Source organism: Amblyomma americanum, chromosome 6 (genome assembly GCF_052857255.1).
Source record: "Amblyomma americanum isolate KBUSLIRL-KWMA chromosome 6, ASM5285725v1, whole genome shotgun sequence".
In the NCBI taxonomy this organism is placed as follows: domain Eukaryota; kingdom Metazoa; phylum Arthropoda; class Arachnida; order Ixodida; family Ixodidae; genus Amblyomma; species Amblyomma americanum.
In genome coordinates this window covers 152,564,890-152,587,648 of record NC_135502.1, presented here as the reverse complement: position 1 = coordinate 152,587,648, position 22,759 = coordinate 152,564,890, and the positions used below count along the sequence as shown (strand labels likewise).

At 48.0% G+C, this 22,759-nt stretch overlaps 1 protein-coding gene across 1 annotated transcript in view; it reads right to left on the bottom strand.

The window, feature by feature from the left end:
* Positions 1-22,759, bottom strand: part of LOC144095570 (uncharacterized) — a 135,471-nt gene that overhangs the window by 80,208 nt on the left and 32,504 nt on the right. Inside the window, exons 4-6 of the mRNA XM_077629259.1 lie at positions 17,178-17,243; positions 17,050-17,118; positions 9,958-10,061 (exon numbers count right to left, since the gene is read on the bottom strand). Coding sequence (XP_077485385.1) covers positions 9,958-10,061; positions 17,050-17,118; positions 17,178-17,243 — 239 coding nt within the window. The remainder of the gene's footprint in view (positions 1-9,957; positions 10,062-17,049; positions 17,119-17,177; positions 17,244-22,759) is intronic.

Below are 22,759 nucleotides of genomic sequence, written 5' to 3'. Positions count from 1 at the left end.
CGACGACTCCAATTCAACCACACTCTAGGAGACATGCTTGCCATGTACATTTCCTCCGACGCCTCCAATTAGGATCAAGTGCTTCCATTCGTCACCTATGCTTACAATGCTGCCTCAGAAGCCACAACCGGTTTTTCTTCGTTCTTTCTTCTTTATGGCCGTGAACCTTCTTGTCTCCTGGATACCATCCTTCCTTACCACCCCGACAGCTCGGAGTGCACATTTCTCTCTGACGTTGCCCGCCATGCCGAACAGTGCCGCCAGCTGGCTCGCTCGTTGACGAGTATCACTCAAGGCCTCCGCACATATGCTAGTGACCGCGGCCAGTCCGCCCTTGACTTTCCTACTGACTCACTCGTCTGGTTGTCTGTGCCGGCTGCCTCCAAGTTAAGTACCTCGGCCCATACCGTGTTTTGGAGCGCACGTCACCCATGAACTATACCGTCGAGCCAGTGACCCCTTCTTCAGATCATCGCTCTCGGGGCCGCGAAATTGTTCACGTAAGCCGGCTAAAGCCATACTATGACCCCCTTGTCACCCCTTCGCCCTGAGTCGCCAGGATGGCTCCCTCTTGTTGCGGGGGCAGTTGAAATGAAGAAGACGACAGTGCGCCACCATCGACGACGATGAAGAGGTTCGGCCGGCCTCGGCGACCGGCTGCCGCACGCGTGGGAGAGCTCGAGCTCGTTCTGGAAGTCTGTTCTGGTGCCAATGCTGCTGAGTCAGTTTGTGCAACGGTTACGCCGACAGCCCTTTCGGCTCTGCAATAAACCACTCTTCAAGGCTTTTAATAAGTCTATGTAAAATCTTAATGTGCAGCAACGATTTATATTGTTTTACTAACGATTTATCTCCGCTTGAACAAACCAGTTTCATTCGAAAAATTCATTCCAAAAATTTTCCGGAATCTTTGTTGAAAATTAATCAGTACTTAGAGCATATTCAAAAAAACAACTAAACTTGCCCTTAGCGAGAAAAGGCTGTGTTTAAAATGCATTTACAACATATTGGGTTAATTTCAGGTTTTGTATATGTTTGCGCACATGCTTAACATCCAAAATTCATGCTTTCTATGCATTCTAGGAGTAACGTTTTCAACACGTTTTCAAAAATACAACTTTCCCCGCTTAGTACAATAATTATACATAAAAATTATTCTAAAAATACACAATATATGCATCATTATAAATTACAAATTAACTAAATATCCGCTTAGTATATTTGCAAATATTGTAAAGGTGTTTATCCGAAGCGCAGGTCAGTTGGCGTTGGTCGAACGGTGACACGACGGACACACGCACAGGCGTAACTCGAAATCCCAGCTGCACTTCGCCTACCTTTTCTACCTCTTCGCTGCGCTGCTTCAACTCCTGCCGCTCGGTTAAATTACAATTTATACATTTCGGTTTTTAAGAAAGGTCTAATTGTCGGATGAGACTGCTTACAGTTGTCTTCTGCAGAACTAATGACTGACCCAGCTATAAGCGATAAGCATAAGGAGCCCTTCCCTGAAAAATCACGGAGTTTTCATCAATTGTCAAGGCGTTTATTTGAAGCACAGGTCGGTTGGTCTTGGTTGTCCGGCGACACGACGGGCACACTCACAGGCGTCGTTCGAAAAACCCAGCTGCACTTCGTCTGCTTCTTCGTTGTCCCGCTTGAACTCGTCCGCTTCTTCGCTGCGCTGCGCCTGTCGGTCCCATTACAATTACTCTCCCTCCGAAAAAGGAGCCATCCTGGCGACTTACGGAGAGGAGAGGATGGGCGGGTCATAGTAAGGCTTGAGGCGCTCAACGCGCACAGTTTCGCGCCCCCGGCGACGGTGGTCCGAAGAGGGAACGAGCGGCTCAACGATATAAGTCACCGGAGAAGTTTGGTGGACAACCCGGTAAGGTCCGTGAAAGCGAGACAGTAGTTTCGTGGCGAGGCCGGGAGTGGAGGAAGGCACCCAGAGCCAAACGAGGGCGCCAGATGGGTATGACGCTGGAGGGTCCGGGGAATCCCGATGGTGCTTGTGATCCCATTGTTGCTGTGTGGTGAAAGAGCGGGCAAGTTGCCGGCATTCTTCGGCATACAGGTGAGCTTCGGAGAGTAAGGTGGTCTCGGAAGGGTCAGGGTGATAAGGAAGGATGGTGTCCATGGTGGATGTAGGCTCCCGGCCATATAAGAGGAAGAAAGGAGAAAACCCCGTTGTTGTCTGAGTAGCTGTGTTATACGCGTACGTGACGAACGGGAGCACTTGATCCCAGTTGGAGTGGGCGGTGTCAACGTACATGGCGAGCATGTCACTCAGAGTGCGGTTGAACCGCTCAGTCATGCCGTTGGTCTGGGGGTGATAGGCGCTGGTGTAGCGATGAACGATTTGGCATTGCTTGAGCAGGGCCTCGACGGCGTCCGAGAGAAAAACACGGCCGCGGTCACTCAGAAGTTCTTTCGGGGCGCCGTGACGAAGAACAAGACTGTGTAGAATGAAGTGGGCGACATCGTTTGCGGTAGCAGATTTGAGAGCCGACGTTTCGACGTAACGGGTGAGATGGTCAACGGCAACGATGATCCACCGATTATTAGCCGAAGTAGTTGGAAGCGGGCCATAAAGATCAATGCCGACGCGGTCAAAGGGACGGCCAGGGCAAGGTAACGGCTGCAAAGGAGCGGCGGCGGGGTGGGGAGGTTTCTTGCGACGTTGGCAGGCGATGCATGACCGAATGTACTGACGTATGTAGCGGTACATACCTCGCCAGTAGAATCGCTGACGAAGGCGAGCATATGTTTTCAGTACACCGGCGTGGCCGCATTGTGGAGCGGAGTGAAAAGAGGCACAGATTGTAGCACGGAGGTGTCGAGGGATGACCAACAGCCACTTCCGGCCGTCGGGGAGGTAATTACGGCGGTATAAGAGCCCATCACGAACGGCGAAGTGGTGGGCTTGGCGGCGAAGGGTCTGGGTCGAAGGATGCGGCGAGGGAGTGTTCAGGAAGTTTAGCAGCGAGGTGATCCAAGGATCCTTCAATTGTTCGGAGAGCATATCAGGGATGTTGAACGAAGAGAATTCGTAGGCACAGACGAGGGCAGAGGTTGACTCGCATGGGAGTGGTGAACGAGAAAGGGCGTCGGCGTCCGAGTGCTTGCGGCCGGAGCGATAAATGACGTGTATATCAAACTCCTGGAGACGTAAAGCCCAGCGGGCGAGTCGGCCAGAAGGATCTTTGAGGGAGGATAGCCAGCATAGGGCGTGGTGGTCTGTGACGACATAGAAGGGCCGGCCGTAAATGTAAGGGCGGAACTTGGCAATTGCCCAAATGATGGCGAGACATTCTTTTTCTGTAACAGAATAGTTTGATTCCGCCTTGGTGAGGGCGCGGCTGGCGTAAGCGACGACGTATTCCGGATACCCAGGCTTTCGTTGGAAAAGAACTGCGCCCAAGCCCACACCGCTCGCGTCAGTGTGAACTTCTGTCGGACAGGCGGGATCAAAATGGCGAAGGATGGGGGGAGAGACCAGCAGGCGACGTAAAGTGCTGAACGCGGTATCGCAGGCGTGGGACCAAGACGAAAGGTTCGGGCTGCCGGCAAGAAGCTGCGTTAAAGGGGCGATGATACTGGCGAAAATATGAGCATAGGCCTATAAAACTGCGAAGTTCTTTTAAGGTGGTTGGTTTGGGGAAGTCAGCGACGGCGCGAAGTTTGGCAGGGTCAGGAAGAACGCCGTCTTTGGAGATGACATGGCCTAATATTGTGAGCTGCGTTGCACCGAAGTAACATTTTTTTCAAGTTTAGTTGGAGGCCGGCGTCAGTAAGGCTAGTGAGTACGCGCTGAAGGCGGTGCAGATGGGAAGGAAAATCTTTGGAAAAAACGACAACGTCCTCTAAGTAACACAGACAAGTTTCCCATTTGAGGCCACTGAGAATAGTGTCCATCATCCTTTCGAATGTGGCTTGAGCATTGCAGAGGCCGAATGGCATCACATTGAACTCATACAAGCCGTCTGGGGTGACGAAAGCGGTTTTCGGCCTGTCGTTCGCCGCCATCGGGACCTGCCAGTAGCCGGAGCGTAAGTCGAGGGATGAAAAATACTCCGCTCCCTGCAAGCAATCCAGTGCGTCGTCGATTCGGGGTAGAGGATAAACATCCTTGCGTGTGATCTTGTTGAGACGGCGGTAGTCCACACAGAACCTGATGGAGCCATCTTTTTTCGTCACCAAGACAACAGGAGAGGCCCAAGGGCTGTGAGAAGGCTGTATTATGCCGCGCCGAAGCATGTCGTCAACATTGTCACGGATGACGCGGCGCTCGCTCGGCGAGACTCGGTACGGTCGCTGACGCAAGGGAGCGTGGGTACCAGTGTCAATTGTGTGAGAGACGGCCAATGCGCGCCCCAAGGAGGGCTGGGAAAGGTCGAAAGAGTTGCGGAAGCGGCAGAGAAGTTCCAAGAGTTGGTCACGGTAAGCGGACGGAAGGTCGGGAGCGATGTTACGACGAAAGACGTCGATGGAAATCAGATCGGGCGCTGTCGCACAACAGGCTAAGGCAGTAACTGGGGAGCAGGCACGGGTATCGGAGAACTCGGAAGCAAGAGCAGGGTCCAGTTCTTCAATAGAGCCGAGGCATTCGCCGCGAAGAACAAACGACGGGTAAGAAAATGGGTTGGTGACATAGATGGCGCAGTGGCCATCGGAAATCGAGACAACGGCGAATGGAATGAGGAGGCGCTGATGGCGAGTGGGTGCTGCGGTAGGTGTGAAAAGAACAGGGCCGCTGAGGAAAGAGTCGGGGCGGAGCGGAACGAGGGCTGAAGAGGAGGGAGGTATGTCGGTGTCGGCAGCTACAAGAAGCTTAGCGGAGCGCACAGGTAGGTCACACAACGAAACATCACACAGGGGAGAAAGCTCATGTTCCGCACGGGCACAATCAATCACTGCACGGTGGGTCGAGAGGAAATCGCAGCCGAGGATGACATCGTGAGAGCAGGCGGTCAGCACAACAAACTCGATGGTATAGGCGACGTCGTTGATAGTAACGCGGACCGTGCAGGCTGCGATGGGGTGGATGCGCTGAGAGGTGGCCGTACGTAGTGAGAAGTCAGACAGCGGCGTTGTCACCTTACGAAGTTTGCGGCGAAGAGCATCACTAATTACTGACACTGCAGCACCCGTGTCGACGAGCGCGAGAACGGGGACGCCTTCAACAGACACCTCAATCACGTTAGCAGGAGAACACGGAGGACTTAAAAAGTTGGCAAAACACGCAGTTCTTGCCTCCTGAACTTCGGCAGTCAGTTTTCCTCTGGGAGAGGGTCCGGGCGGCGGAGCATCGGAGAAATGGAACGTCGACGAGGGGAAGGCGAGCGACGAGTAGGGTACTGGGAGCGATGTGTAGAGGAGGCAGAAGAGACATTAGGCAAGGGCGGCCCGGAATCGTACCGGAAATTGCGCATGAAATCGCCAGAACGAGGAGATCGCTGACGGCAAAAGCGTGCGACATGGCCCGGAAGACCGCAGGAATAGCATATCGGTCGATTGTCCTCGGTACGCCAAGGGTTCGTAGGGTTTCGGCGGGGTCGACGAACCGGTACCTGCGGCGGGGGTATAGACGGCGGTGGAGCATAAAAGGCCGGGCTGCTAGGGTAGGCGGCAGAGGTGGGCGAGCGGCGTGTACCGGTGACTGCTTCAGCATAGGTGAGCGGCGCTGCCACAGGAGGAGGTGGGGGACTGGATGGCAGAACTGCAGCGACCTGCTCCTGAATAACACGACGGATTGTGGGCGTGAGAGATGGCGCCAGGTCGTGCGGAGGGCAAACGGGGTCGGGAAGGTGATGCAGCAGAGAAAGCTGGCGAGCGACCTCTTCGCGGATGAAGTCTTTAACCTGCTGCATGAACAGGGACTGCTCAGCAGACGAGCCACCAAGGGCCAAGCCAGCAAGACCCCCCGCAGGCGCGCCGGACTGCCGCGTAGATGCGCGTTGCTTGCGGAGTTCGTCGAAGCTTTGGCACAGCTGGATGACGGTGGCGACGGAGGTGGGGTTCTTCGCCAGCAGCATCTGGAAAGCGTCATCGGCTATGCCTTTAAGTATGTGGTTGACTTTATCCCCTTCGGACATGGAGGGGTTGACACGCTTGCACAGGTCAACGATGTCCTCGATGTAGCTGGTGAACGTCTCGGAAGGGAGCTGAGATCGAGCACGAAGACGTTGCTCGGCGCGAAGCTTCCGGACGGCGGGGCGGCCGAAAACGTCGGCGAAGCTTGTTTTAAAAGACGACCAGGTGGGAAGGTCGGCCTCATGGTTGCGAAACCATAGGTTGGCAACGTCCGTTAGATAGAATAGGACGTTGCTAAGTTTGACGGAATCGTCCCACCGATTGTAAGTGCTGATGCGCTCAAAGGAGGCCAGCCAATCGTCGACGTCTTGGTCATCGGTGCCACTAAAAGGAGAAGGGTCACGCTGGCGCTGCACCCCGTGACAGAGTACGGTGGCAGGGAGGGGCTGCGATGGTTCACTCGGACCTTCCGGCATGGTGGCGGAGACGAGGAGCGTTCCACTTCGAAGTTCCAGGATGAGGACCGGGACGGGAACCGAGGCACCTCCACCAAGTGTCAAGGCGTTTATTTGAAGCACAGGTCGGTTGGTCTTGGTTGTCCGGCGACACGACGGGCACACTCACAGGCGTCGTTCGAAAAACCCAGCTGCACTTCGTCTGCTTCTTCGTTGTCCCGCTTGAACTCGTCCGCTTCTTCGCTGCGCTGCGCCTGTCGGTCCCATTACACAATCAAGAAGTCTATAACATTTCAAGGTCACGTGATGCACCTTCAACAGGAAAGATGTCGGCAGAGAGCAAACGTTGACAGAAAGTGACGTCAGCGAACAGGAATTTATTCCACAAGAGTGATACTTGGCTTACCTAAAATACGTGATACAAGAGACGAGATATTATTGCGCATGATGAAGCGTTTTTCGCTCAATAACGGCGGGTCCGAAAATTCTCACATAGTGGTGGCCCGGTCACTTTCGAATCTGAGGGTGATCTAGAAGCGAACTACTAATAGTAACGTGCGTCAGGCAACGGTCAGGAGTCGACTTGTTTACCAACGAATACATTGGTGTCTATTAGAGCCCGTCGGTCTTGCGAGTCTGGATCCTTTTCGCTCGCATATTGGGGCTCGAAGGTGCAGACGCCAGTAATTACTGGTATAAGGCTATGACGTTCTCCGCACGTAGTGTAACTAAACGGTGATTGCTTTCCGTCTGGAAATTACCATAAAGAAATGACGACAGAAATGGCAGAGTTGTCACCGCTCTCAGAAGTATGATTTCAAGCACTAGATTGTTCCACGGCTTCTTGAAATGTGCTGCAAATAAGATTACGCCGACTGACTATATCTTAGAATTTAAATATAATTTGAAAGAATTAATTGCGCATTTATGAAAATACACTTTATATACTTGAAATACATTGCCAACATGCAAATGCGATTTCCGGAAACGTAATTTAGAGCACTAGATTGTTCTACGCCAGCTTAAAGTCTGCTTTGAATATATTTACGTGGACTGCTCAGTCATTAAATTTGAAGCATGATTTGAAAGCATTTATTTCGTATTTAGGCAATTGCACATTAAATACGCTGGCAAGTATTTAAACACAACATACATATTTTTTGCATATTTGGAACGTGCTCAAAGCGATTTCATTTCGTATCAACGAAAGTACACATTTTATACAATGAAAAGATGCCACAAGCACATACATATTTTTCACGTGTTTCAAATCTACTAGTCGGACGCTTTAAGCGAGGTATATATGACAAATTTTAATAATATATGTCGAATACCATGCATGAATTTTCAGGAACCTGTTTCCTGCAGATTTTTACTGTGTTCTAGAATAAAATCTATGTTTAAGATATGTTATAAATACCTCCAGTATATATTCGAAACGTATTATTTTTCCATAAGGGTGGAAATGGATAACTTTCCTAGTTCTTTCGAAAAAAGAGAACAATCGATATCGGTCCATACATTTCTGCCTATATAAGTAAATTTTAAACAGACTTCCGTAACTTCCATCTGTTGCGGGAAAACGAAATTCTACAAAAAAAAATCAATGCATGGGTTCAAGGGCGAGGTGATAAGTTGCAATATACTTCTATGGTTTAATTCTCCGATTATTCATGTTCGATGCATTCCTTATATTAAGGTTTATAATTGTTAGTTTGTATTGTAAATGTCGTATTTGTGAACGCTATCGTGCTTGCGGCATGCACGAGAACGTCGGCCGAGTAAGGATTCAAAAACTGGCGAATGTAAAGTCGTTAAAATGTTTGCTAGTCGTTATGCTGATACCTAACACTCTCCTGAGAGACAGTCTAAACACACACTTCCTGAAGAGTGTTAGTAGAGAAGTAGGACACAGTCTAACTTTTTTCGAGAAGTAATCAACGGTGCACGTAAATCGAAACAATGCGTCACCTAGCTTTCATTCTAGCAAAAGCACTTTCTCGTCCTCCACTATACGGGACCCCAGGGCATCTGCAGCAAGCAGGTGATGATGAGTTGAGGCTCTACGGTGAGCAGTGCACCACCATGGACCCGAGCACTCAAGCTTATCCGTGCGGGGCACCGCCTTATTCGAAAAAAAGATGGTTGTGGTGGTTGAGCCGGTGCCGATCTTTTGAACTTTTAGGGTCACTTGGCCGAGGCAACACATGAAGTTTGCCCCAGCTTCCTGTAGACGACACCTCAGTACTCACCCGAAAGGGAGAAATTGGAAGTCACCTTCTCTTGTCTTCCACTCCATCTTTCCCTTTCCTATCTCTTGTCACAACTTTACTATACTCGTCCACTTCTTGGACGTTCCTTGCTTTCCTGGTGGCCAGAGATAACTTTGTGTGGAGTAGCTACCCTGAGTTACCGCATATTTGGTTATAGTAGTGGTGTACGGCTGGCATGGGCAGTTCTTGCTAGCAAGCTTTTGTATCGTCCCCTTCTTGGGTTCCATGGTGGGTGGCTGGCACCACGGCTGAACAGTGCACATATTTATGGATCTCCTTTTTCCACAAAACGATCGACGTCACAAAAGAGAACAAAACGTTCAGTTAATCACGAGAAAACAAAAAAAAACGTTTCAAAAACACCATGTGATCCACAGTTTATAATAGAGCAACCAGATGCAAAGATAACCTCATTTGTAGCTTTAAAGGGTCTCATAAATGCCTTGGCCCCGCCTACAAAGTAACAAAGCTACCAAGTGATGACCAACTGGTCGAAATCAAAGGTAGTACGCAACATGCAGAACATCCAAATATTGTGCCCTTCGGACACATCTCTGTGACTGCGCACCGATCCGTGATGGCGATACCTGCCACAAATATTTCATAGCAAGTGTCAGGAATAAAAGGCCGCTTTCTTCCAATTTATGTTCATCAGTACAGGCCTTCACCGCACTGCATTTACTGATTGCGCGCGGTGAAGTACGCTGCTTTCTTATATGCCATTGGTCAAAGCTGCCGCTCTCTTTGAACTGCGCATGCGACTGAAGTTTTCGAGAGACGCATGCTGTAATAGCAGGCCTATACGTTATTCCATGGATATAAAGAAAATAGAACTTGTTCGAGCTCCATTTTTTTGCGCGTTAGAAAAAGCTAATTGGTCTAAGCTTACCATCAGCCCTACTCTACGGCACTATTTAAGTCCTCAGGGAACCGCGTACGAACTTCTACTTTCTGAAGAGGCAGGAAGGAAAGCGCTTTGATGGAAGTTTTGGTTCACCAAAACAGGTGCTACAATAGAAGACGCCAGTTTTGTCCGGCTCTGCGCTTCCAGATTTTGAAATCACTGCCGATATTTTTCGAACATTTTTTTATTACAAAATGCCGTTGCGAAGATCTATGGAGCACGTAATTGCCGCCTATTCTAGCCAGCCCTAGGTTCAAGGCGCTAAGAAAATAGAGACTGGGACACTTACGGCTTCTTCCATGTGAGCTTCTTCTGTGCCCCGAATGTTCTCACCAGTTGGACAGTTTGGAAGCTTGCCGCCAGAAATGCCTGAAGCTTTTTCTTGGGCAGCGCCTGCAATAGCATTTTGTCGTCACAATGCGCTTCTGAGAGTGCACGCCGACCAGTAGCGGATATCTGCTCTCAATTGCTCTCTCTGTCAAGCTCTAAGCGGTTATCTCACTGTGGTGGAACCTCCCCTGCATGCTCTCTAGGCTGCGACCTTCACGCCACAATCTCGAAAGTGCGTTTCGGCTGCACTTCTGATCCTCCCCCACAGGGACAGCCCGCCACCTCATCTTGGGAGGCCTGGGAGGTCTTGCCGAACCCAACATCACAGCTGCCTGTGGTGATTCCGGAGGCCGACGTCACGTCCAAAAGGAATACGAACCTTTCGACATAGTGTGGGACCTCGAACTGGTCCGGAGACCCAAGCGTGTCCAATCTTATATGTCATATTAGTTTTTCTCTCTTCTGCTCACCTTTTAAATTTACCTGTATTTTATTCATTCAACTGATTTGATTCCCATGATAGAAAAAGAGCTTCTTCACGTTTGTGCGCTAATTGCCTACTGTAATTCGCAAACAAGCATTACAAAACAAATGAGCTTTACAAAACAGAAAATGTACAGTCGAACGTATGAGACTAGTACAAGAGTTCAAGCTGCACTTGAGAAGCAGTGATGAGGGTAACGCTTAAAACCTCATCACCATAAGATTTATCACGAGGGGATTTCTATAGCTAAGGTCAGCTCTTCCTCTCTGAACTCTGATGCATTCCATGGTGCTTCTTAAAACGGAAGATCCGCAGGGATATCGATGTAGGCGACACCGAGGACGGGCAACCTAGTGTCACGCAAGCAAATCAGAAGATAAGAGAACACCCTGGATTTAAGTTTGTAGAGGTGCGCTTGGCACACGTGGGCAGCTTCACATAAACCATTATGTTATCTGTAGATCAACGAACCAAAACTCCGGGTTTGCTTTCAGAGGCACAGGGGAGGTGGAATGCGAATTATTTTGATCACCAGACCTTCTAAGCCTACCAATGTGACATCGCAGAGTATACGTTCAATTTTATTTCGGTTCTAAGAATATGCAGATGCTCCGGATTTGATTTTGTCACCTCATATTTATGATCAATACTGCACGCCATAGAACCTAGTTCAACGCGGTTGCTTGCAATGCATTGTGTTTTCTCTGTCTTCATAACAAGGCACGTGCGCTTTGCAGTGTGATTCGCCGAACACAACGTTAACCAATACGTATATAAAGGGTGGGATACACGGAGCGACCACTGAAATGATTAATGTCAAGTAGCGAGATTTTGCACCTTCCTCGGAATACTGCCCGGCGCCGGTGAAGGAAATCTTCAACACGCATCAATGGGAGGTGTTATTTAGTGAATGATGAATATTGGTGATAGGTATGATGGCGACGTGGTGAAGCGTACCAGCAGAAGCATGGTACGGTGATAAAGTATTTTAGATAACTCAGGTGATAATAATAATAAGAATTCGTTTTGGGGGAAAGTAAATGGCGCAGTATCTCTCATATATCGGCGGACACCTGAAACGCGCCGTAAGAAAAGGGATAAATTAGGTAGTGAAAGAAGGAAGAAAGAGGAGCCGTAGTGGAGGGTTCTGGAATAATTTCGACCATTGAGGATCTTTACCGTGCACTGACATCGCACAGCACACGGGCGCCTTAGCGTTTTTCCTCCGTAAAAGCGCAGCCGCCGCTAACTCAGGTGCAGTGCTGGTAATTTTGACGCAATTTTTGGGACACAGCTGCAAAACTAGCGCTTAAAGTTTTGTCGCTTGCTTGCAGTTTGGTAGCAGCTTTGGTTGCGCTTGTGCTTCTCGCCAATCTCACAATGGGCAATGGCGATTATCTGGTACATTATTTTACACAAGATGAAACGCGGCTCTCTGCGCCCGAATAATTCGCGGTCATATATTACGTATTGAAGTACAATGACAACTAAAGGTGCCGTGGAGTTCCAGCGCTAGCTACATAACACTTCATATCACTAAATTCACAATACAGCCGCGGATCTTTGTATTCTTTATTTGTTCATTCTTTAAAGCTGCCAGCACGCGGCTCTATGGCCTTCCCTGTGAAGCAAGATGCGACCACAGTTATCTCGATGGATCGCATCCTGGCGAAGCTTATTCTACGCTGTTCCTCACGTTTGTGGTAAATTTAGACCCCGCACATCGACAGTTCGCTACCATTTTCAATTGAACACGTCCTAGAGCAGCGGAACTTCTGCTCGACCACCGCAGAGCACCATGCTGCTTTCTCCGCTGCCGAGTCATTCATTCCATTGTGGGCGCAGGTCAGCCCCTTAAACGGTTTCCTTCGCACTAACTTTTTCCTGTCTTCCTCACTGCTTGGACTGCCTTCACCACTACGTGACAATACGACTTAGTAGTAAGAACTCTTTTGCTTTGCAAAGTTATTATTCAATAAAGCGAACAGACGGACTGGTGATGTAATATTCGTTCAATTCAAGGTGATCGGAGAAATGTGTAGGGCTGTGTGTAGTTATCTTCTAAGCGGGATTTGCTTGTCAACACCTAGCGTGTACTCTTCTTTCTCAACGTGCAGCGCTTCGAAAATCATTTCCTCGCAAAAGTTTTCTTGAATTGTGCCATCGAGAAAAATTATTGGCCACTAGATTAGCTTGGTCAAAAGCAGCGTAGGTAACGATGTAATTGCCCTGAAATCTGCTAGCAGAGGGACACAGGACCGCGCGATATCGTATTGGGTCATTTGGCAGATATATATATATAGTAACAAGGTAACCATGAGGGCTAGTTGGTGTGTATCAGACATAACTTCACCAGCGAAAGAACGGGACACCAGGAGCGTTGTCCAGGAACGTTGTCCAGGACAACAGGAACGGGAGCGTTGTCCTGTCTTCTTCTTCTCCTGGTGTCCCGTTCTTTCGCTGGTGAAGTTATGTCTGATATATATATAGGAATGGCGATGACTGAACCTTCCGGCTGCATGGCGTTGATGTCGTCATCGTCGAGTTTTACCTGATTCTGAGGTGGGAGGCGCCTTAGGTGTGGTGGCTTACATGCAACTCACGAAGGCAATGATAATTTTAGCAGCACGGCTGTCTTTGCGTTCGTTTCCAGGGCCATGAATTTGCGCGTGGATTTCATAGCTCATCCTAGTTTCAGCAAGCCACAGCGTGAACTTCCTGTCAGCGAAATTTCAGGGTGGCTGTCCTAATCGCGGACAGCTAATTTTTTTGTATTTAATTGATCCGCAGAAAAGAATGCAGTTCTTTCAGTTATTCTAAGCGAATTGTAATTACCGGCTGAAGGCGATGTTTCTGGGGCACGTGAAACTGGGCTGTCAAGTTTTTATGAAAATTATCTCGTGATTGCATAGTGGGACAGTGAAGCTGTAATTTAGCCCTTGCAGCCTGTCCCAAGACCAGGGGATCGCTTAAGCTATGTGGGAGGCTTAGCAATGCTGTGTTCTTACCACGGTCATTCTTCGCTTGAAGCATGTCCGAGAAAGAGGCAGGCTAACCTGGGAGAGTTCTACTGTGACCAATGATCACATTTCTCGCGTAGCTCAGTTTGTGAGGTCAATGCAACAATAAATTACTTCTCGTCCAAGGATGGGTATGTTTGTAAATCTATTTCCTGCAGGTAACTTGCCCATCACTTTATCAGTTCTTGCTGCTTAACCACATCCAAAAAGAAGTGGCCTTTTTTTCTCACAAAGTTGGTCAGCCGGAAAAACCGGACTTGCCCAGGACCTCAGTGATACTCCGAAGTTGTTGCTTCTGACGAAGGATCGCTTACAGTAGTGTTGAACATGACGCTAGTTGCAGCGTACGAGCTTTGAGTTGAACTCTTCATTTTGCAGTGAAACACGAACCACCTTTACAGTCTGAGCGTTCGAAACTGGGTTTGCCTCCAAAAGGGTGCAGCGTGGTTTGTGGAGCCTCCTCTTAGTACACACGCCTGAAGAAGCCGGGCGCCGGGCCGTGGGTGGCTTGTATCTATTTTGACCGGTGGGTGTCCGGCGGCGGGTTTCGAACCAACCACCTCCCGCAGCCGAAGCGGACGCCAGGACCAAAAGGCCACGACTGCGGAAGGTCTGCCTTTCAGCTTTCCAGGCGTCGTTCAATATTATCTGGCAACCGCAGTAAATATAGCATGTTACCGGCATTTCCAATGGCGTCGCTTGCCGCTCGATTATTCACACTATGGATTGCTGCAGTATTGAACCTTCGGAATGCTGTACCAGTATGCTCCTAGAGATGCCCGTTCACTTGCAATGAATAGCTGCATAGAATTGCTAGATATCTGCTCACCGGTGTAAATTCCCGCAGGTGCAATTAACCTACCGCTTTTCATGGTTTACTACATGTAGGCTCCCATCAGCGAGAACTTGAGGGCTCACGCCGGGTGGATCACACAAAAGGGCACTACGATCTTAGTGAATAGCAGTAAGCACCTAGAAGTGAAGATTCTACTACAGGCTTCTCCCTCATCACGGTTGCGAAAATGCTGGTGAACAATGGCTTGTATATTTTACTTGTATATTTTACAGCGACAGCTGTTAAGGGCATGCTTCATGGATTTCGCGCGTTGCAGTCGTAGTGCGCAGCCGAAGGGTTACCGGAGCAGCTATCCGGCTGGTAGTTACCGTGAAATAACAAAGGCATTTCCAGAGCATAGGAATGCAAAAGCGGAGGCTGGTTAGCACCAGATTTATCGGGGGTTAACCATGGAAAGAGGAGAATAAGCAAGAGCCAAGAAATGTGCAACAGGAGCACGTGTGCCGCAAGAGAAACGTATGGAGAAGGGCGTAGCACAAAGCGAACGATGCGAAACCGCAAAGTGGCTGCTACGAAATCCACAAAGAGGGTGGTTGTACTGGCAGAAAGAAGGCATAGGAAGAACGAACAAATGCCTTAGTCCAAGATGATTGCCATCGAAGGAACAAGACATGACGAGAGCAACCGGCGCCTGGATGCCACGGCGGCAAACGTCATTCAGGGAGTGTTAGCGTGGAGTGAACAGGGTATGTCGAGAGCGTATGAATGCGTAATCATATTGGTTATCACGGGGATGTTTATCAGCTGGTTACCGCGGAAATAGGAGAGCATGGGAAGAGCAAGGTTTGTGTTAGTGGAGTATGTTTGCAGGAGAAGCATGGAAAGAGGAGGGTATGACGAAAGCCTATGGATGCGCAGCCATATTGTGGCTTCCGCGGGATCACCACGGAGAGTGGTTGCAGCAAAAAAAATCTTGTGCAAAGAGAAAAAAGGAATCCGCAATCTAAAGATAGTCGCCCTAGAAGGAGGGTATAGCAAGAGTGGAGGAATGTTAAACAGGAGGGTGGTTCCCATGGTATGGGAGAACATAACCAGGGCGTGACAATAAGAATGCGCAACCGGCTGGTGGTTACCACATTTGTAACCGTGAAAGGAGGAGGGCATAGTGGAAGTGTACAAATGCGCTATCTCACGGCTGCCATCGGAAAAATACAGGCGGTGTTACCGAGGAAGGAGGAAGTATAGCATGGCAGCAGAGCTGGAATGGCACTTGCTGCGTCTGGAGCGGCTGCTGCAAAACGCGCCGCTGGAGAGGACGGTCAGCAACGTTGGCGCAGCGCTTGAGGAAAGCTGAACTGGAGAGGAGTTCGATGCAAGTAGCGAGTGCCAGTTTAAAGCTAAAAGGAGTGGAATATATCTTATATGCATGCCACTAGCAAAACTTTTCAAGCCGAAAGTATTGCTACCCCACTGATTGTGTGTGCGCGTGTGCGCGTGTGCGTGTGCGCGCGCGTGTGTGTGTGTGCGTATGTGTGTGTGTGTGCGTGTGTGCGCGCGTGTGTGTGTGTGCGTGTGTGTGTGTGCGTGTGTGTGTGTGTGCGTGTGTGTGTGCGTGTGTGTGTGTGCGTGCGTGCGTGTGTGCGCGTGTGTATGCGTGTGTGTGTGTGTGTGTGTGTGCGTGTGTGTGTGTGCGCGCGCGTGCGTGTGTGTGTGTGCGCGCGCGTGCGTGTGTGTGCGCGCGCGTGCGTGTGCGTGCGCGTGCGTGTGTGTGTGCGCGTGCGTGTGTGCGCGTGCGTGTGTGTGCGCATGCGCGTGTGTGTGCGTGTGCGTGCGTGCGCGCGCGTGTATGTGTGCGCGTATGTGTGTTTGTGTGTGTGTCTGTGTGTGCGCGTGTGTGTGTGCGCGTGTGTGCGCGTGCGTGCGCGTGTGTGTGCGCGTGCGTGCGTGTGAAGTCGGCGGAACCCATACAAGAAGGCGACCTCATGAAACCAAGCATCTCCCGGGTAAAGGAATGATTTGACGTGCGGCGCTGCTTACCAGCTGCGTCAGAAGTGGTATGAGGGACTCCGAGCAATCTATGAATATTAAGTAGGGAAAATCACACTACATATGACTATAAACTCATTAGCTGTCTCGCTACACCCGTAAGGCGAAAGGTAGGGCGCAGTACGGCAGCGACATCCTTCACAAAACGTGCAGATCAGAAGGTTTGGGGCGGCTTCGCGAAGGCGCCTGCGTAGAGCAGAGGGAGATAAGCAGAGGAAGATATTCCAGTTGCATGGCAGTGGCTCAATTACGTGACTCGGCAACTGCGTTAACAAAGTCAGTGGGCGGGGTTACGCGTTCTCACAAATAAGATAATCTTTAGTTTTATGCCGACTTTCTTTGCGTCAATGTGCGGCTGAAGATTTAAAGTTACGCCACCATCGAATCAAGGAACTCTTCAAATCTCGGCTTTCGACAGGTTGATTGCTTCTAGGCTAACTTAAGCTCAATAATCCGGAGAATGTATGATACCAAACAAATTGGCCCAGTAACCTTAAACCGCTTTCAGTTTAATGATCAATTGCCCTTTTTTATGGCTGTTCGTTTCGGACGTTCTGATTTGTCTCCGTTAAATTACCACCACCTGTTAGTATTAAGCGCCGAAGCTAGCATATTGAGAATAACGATTTTATTTACTGTAAATGTGGCGGTATCCTAAGTGGTTGGTCATCTAAAATTGCCACGGCTCTAGAAGGCGGTTCTTACCGGGGAAAATACACCAAGGGTGGCGTCACTTCCATGTGTGTCCTTGAACAGTTTCTCGTCGATATGTTTCTGCAGTAAGCGAAATCCAGTGAACACTGTAACTTGGCGCTTTATACGGTCAAACCCACCTTTAATGTCTTCTTCGTGCCGCTGTCCCCCACGGCGATATGGGCCATGCGGAACGCCAGGAGTCCCTGCGTCCATAACGAGACACAGTTTCTTTTTCCCAGCCAGCTTCGTTCGGCTGGCAGCCAAGTAAAAGTATAAGAGGCTTTTAGCAGGCTTTCAGTCCTCGCGAGAGTGCTGAAGTGTTCAGGTGTCCGAGCTCCACACAGTAGTGTGCGGAAAAAGAACACAGCTATGTACAGCTAGTGCGTGCGAGAGGGTTAGCGCGGTGAAAAAAAAACTTTGCTTTCCAAGTATCCTAACGGTACCTATTTTATTTAGGAATAGCTATAATACCAGTGTCGCTTTGCAACGCTTACATCATTACAGAGCATAATAATAGGACCAGAATAGAGGATTCCATCTCAAACTTGGCCTTTCTGCTTCGTTACTTCAGCAGAATCAAATAGGTGATGCAAACGAAACAAAAGGGGGAGTAGCAAAATTTGGAGAGGTTATGAAAAATGCTAAGTTGAAGTTGTACCACAAGTTTTTTCTTAAGTATATATTAAGCAAGGTTTTATAACAGCCTAAACTATTTTACTACTCAGCTGGACAACTAAAAGCACTCGTAAAGGATTTCTATAAGATTACAATTCACAGAACTTTCTTTCAGCGTAGACTCAGTCGAAGCCTCGTGGAGCAGACAAACGAGGGCTGAAGCCTTTGTTCCTATCTAAATCTCTGGAACATTCTTCTCGGGCAGGTCTATGACCTTTATTTTATGCGATTTTGGGCGCGAGGACATACTGTGGCGCCACCACTTGGCGACGCGCGCCTGACGGACAAAGTGGGATAACGCGCGTTTAACTGCTACTATTGACGCTTTCCCTGGTAGGTTAGTTGCGCAGTAATAGTGTATTCATTTAATAAATACACTTGGTTCTGGGCCTGTTTAAGCTCAATTTGAGCCATCAAGCTCACTCACTAGGCAAAAGCGGAGCACGCTACTGTGCGAGCGAATTGTTGAAGTGGCAATGACCGTGCATCGACCAGCGTTGTTGGCGATGCTATGGAGAAAACTGAAGGTGCCACACCACCAGTCAGAGGCAACCGGTCACTGAATCTCGGTAATAAGATTTCTTCGTGACAGGTTTGGAGCGCTTTCGGGCGGTGCCGGCGGAAACGGCGCCGTTCGACTGCACCCTTGAACTTATTCGTTGCAAGCAAGTTCGACGGTGAAGACGACTAGGAGAAATATTTAAATGTAACGGTGCTGTATTTCACGCCACGCGTTCTTGCTTATTGACCGCGATCATATTGCCATTCGAGCTTTGGGCGAATGTGTGTGTTCCCCGCGAAGAGTAGTTTTGTTGAGCCTTTCCTCATGAGGTTATAATTTGTAATGTTCTGTCATGCTTGCGGCTTTCTCGGCCATTTGAAATTGTCACGCCACTAAAGGCTACGTTCATGTTGTTTTTTCTCTATTACGCTGCAGAATCTTTTTTCATTTCAGTGAAACTTCTGTTGTCGAGTATCAATTACTTCATTGAGAGAAAATTTGAGACCTCCCGGCTTTTGATAGAAAGGGAGGTCGTCTATAAGGCGAAGCACGTGGTGGTGTGCATCATGGAGCTTTGCAAAGATGATGTCAAATTTGCCGGGCTTATCTTTAAGACCTCCGCTGTCAACAAAGAACCTCATGAACTGGAGATAGAAATAAAAGGAAGGAAAGTGACTGCTACATCTTGCACTTGCAAAGCTGCGTATGATTATTAACGTTGGTTTCACAAATGGATTATAAGTGTTAAACTTTGTCTATTGCTCTGCAGACAGTTTGCTCTCAGTTAAATTCTACATATTACAAACAAATATTATGAAACATTGCGACATGTAATCTGCATCTACTGCCGAAAAAAGTTAGAACATTGTTTGCATTCTTTCGTTCCATTGTTTTCCATCCTGTCAGCAATCAACCTTCGTTAGCTCCCAAGAGAGACATGAGCGGACGTAAGTGGGCACGGCAGCTTTGTACGATGCTCACCGAAGAGTTTATCACCAACTCCATAGACGAAATCTTGTTCGCTGAAATGTCTCAGCACACACGAAAATGTACATCTGTGGCCAAAATATTACGAAGAATGCTTCAGCGCTTGAAATGTTTCTCACGTGTTCTGTAGAGGAGATATGAGTGTGTCTTCTGTTCATACGTGAACGCGCCAGTGACGTGCGCTAAGCTGGGTAAAAAGTACCTCCTAATGTTTCTTAGGTAAGGTGTGATGAGCCGTAATGTTATGGCCGGGACTGTACACTCGCATCTTTTCCCATCCGCAGCTTGATTAACCAAGCTTCTCGTAGCATCCTGTCTTTCGGATAGAAGTGGAAGCTTACGCTTAGTTCTGCAGGGAAAGTCCGGCATTGAGGCACAGAGCATTAACCGACCATGGCGAAAGCTTGAACTCTAGCAGTACCAACGACGACACACGATCAAAGTGTAAAATGCTAGCAGTCACTAACAAGGAGAATTTCAGACGGTTGCGTGACTTTTAACATTTGAAACACATAAATTCAACTGATAATCCGCTTCTAAAACACTAAAAAGAGACCTGTGATCCCACTTGCTGCGCAAGGTCGACGCTAGCGCCGTTCGCTCCAGTGGTGAAGCTCTCGCCAAATGCACCAGCTGCTCTTGCCAGGCGTCAAATCTACCACCAAAATCAGGAGCACCGAAAACACAGTAGGCAGCGTTGCTCGCCAGGCTGTTCCCTAAGAGAGAGTTCCGCTGGCTGCATTTTGCAAGTTTAAGTGCGTTTCGACCGCACAATAGTTTGAAATTTAGGTCTGCGCACAGTTTCTGAATACTACAAACGACCCGCATATTTGTGCGATGAGGTTAACTCACATTCCGGTGATATGCTTGGCTCATAATGGCCTTACTTTCCTAAGCGCCATTAAACCTAATACAATGGAGAAAGAAAAAGGTCGTCGAGTATTGTCAAACAGAATTTCAAACAGAACGGATACAGAGTACTAACCTGGGATATTTGAGGGCACAAAAGAAAGCCAATAAGGTTTTATTCGCAGTCCCAGACTGCTGGCGAACGCTTATGCAATAGGATTTCTCCTCTGGAAAATGTGTATTCAGTATTGCCAGGAGTTAAACGGCGCTTTTCCTCCGATCAGGAAGCACTGGAGTTGTAGACACGTGCGCTGTCAGAAGGGCGGTGAGATGAGGAATACGAACTTAAAATACTTGTCCAGGCTTAGGGGTCTGAAGGTGGCATTCAAAGAATATTAGTGCAGTTGATCTTACAATACTGAGATAAAGAAATAGGCCGGCTGTGCAGAAAGAAATTCGGGTATATGGGGAAGGCGGATGGTTCGCGAAAATGATAAGAAGATTTTGCCAAGGTATGGGGCCAGCTGAACTTGGCAGCGTAAGGGGAAGTTAGATTAACCTGAAGAAAATACGATAGAGAGGCCGAACACAATGGCGGCACCAAATACGTGGAAGTGAAAGTGAAAGACATAGATAATAGATCGAAAAGAAAAATATAAACGTCTTTTAAATCCCTTATAATGACTGATACTGCCACGAGAAGTGTGTGCGAGGACAAGTACTGAAGCCAAGAGTCCAGGGTAGGAAATAGCAGGAGGCGCAGAGGAGTAGAGAAAAGTAGGTACGATTAATTAAACAAAAATATATAAAGGAAGAGCAAAACAGAAAGAAAAGATGAAAATAATAAGGAAAACAAAGAAAAAATAATAAACTAGTAAACAAACTCGCAAGAGAAAGAAAAAAACATTGAACGAACAATAACCAGGTGATATGAAGTACTGAGAAGGGCCGCGCAGCATATTTTCCTGTTGTGGTATTGTACTCTGGTCATGTGTAAGGCCAGACCAAGCTTTTATGTTTGCAATGAAATTACCTGACAGACTGTATTTCTTGAAGACACTTAGGTTTTAAATTTGTGGATTAAGAGTGCCTTAATAGCAATTTTCATCTCTTGTACGTTCAAAGCCTGATTCGGGAGGTCACTAAGCTTATCAAAGTTATCAGTACCCTGAATAAAATTTTCCGAAGCTGCCTTTGGAGGGTTCATTCTTATGTCAGCAACGTGGCCATTCATCTCGTAGTCAGTGACAGATAGTTTCAGATTTTTATTTTAAAACCAATTATTTTTGGCGTTCCACAGGGCAGTATATTGGGCCGTTAGCTTCATATTGTACTGTAATGATCATTATTACATTCCCTCCATCGCTCAACTTATTATCTAATTCATATTTGAACAGCGCAATAAAACAACGGGACACAACGAAGAAAGGACACCACAAGATCTAAGATTATGGCACAAGCCTCTTTTTACTGCAAGTTGTCTATGTAGTAAAAGAATGATATCATGAATGCGCTGAAAAAAGTGTCGAGATTCTAAACATATGCGTACACAGCAGAAGAAAACACAATCTGTTATAATAAGTCTGGAGAAGAAACCAATCGCGTCCTGCCACGACGTTAAACTACATTCACGAGGTAGAGATGTCGTCAACAATTTATTTATCTACGAGTTGTTAACACATTGTGGAGCATGTGAGCCATATCGTGCGGAAGCTTGCTCAAATAAAAGGGCCAGGAAGTCGGTTTGGGTATGTTCCATGTTATTTAAAATTACCCCTTTATTCCACTGTCTTTTATTCCTACTTAAATATTCCCATTTGCAGACAAGATAGTAATGAAATTACTACAATGAAATTACTTTTCTCAGTATGTTTTAAATTAATATATTACTTTTCTGGGCAGGTTTTTTAGTATTGTAATCAATTACTTAGAAGCATCATTTGCAGGGAAAAGGTATTATTACTAGTGAAATTACCTTTTGATGAAAAATGTGCCCGTCCTGCTCCTTGTATCGGCCAAGCTATGGCCTCGCGTTTGTGGGGTCGAGCGTCTAGAAAGCAAGATAAACGTGCGGCCAGCAACAGCCAGCACTCCAGTCTCCAGCGAAGTGGTTTGCGTGCATGAAAGGGCGCTGTGCCCACGGGTATCAGCACTGCCTTGGTAAAGAGTCTACGCGAGTTCTACGCATCTTCCAGCATTGCGTACGGTCATGCACATAGACGCGCCGCAGGGCCACTAAGAGAAATACATGACCATAGTATGCCGTGTTGCACCCACGCACAGACGCACTGCGAGCGCTTGACAGAGTACTTTCATCTCGATAGCTTCGTATATATATATATATATATATATATATATATATATATATATATATATATATATATATATATATATATGAATAATTTTCACGTCACCACACTGAAATGGTCTCAATTGACTACCAACAAACCTAGATGTGAGTTTCAGAAAAACTACCTTTTGTCGCCGGGTTTGAAACCCTATTTTTATCTCAAGGGAACTTATGTGACAGCGTCACCGCGACGTGCAGTTTACATGTGCGAACATGGCTCTAGAGCGAGTCAGTTAACCACCAGAATTGGCAGCTTGTCTCAGTCTCGATGCATGTTTAGGACGATGAGCGTTAGTACAAGCAGTAGATGCACTCCCGCTGTTTACATGGACGACAAATTCTTCGAAATCAAGAGC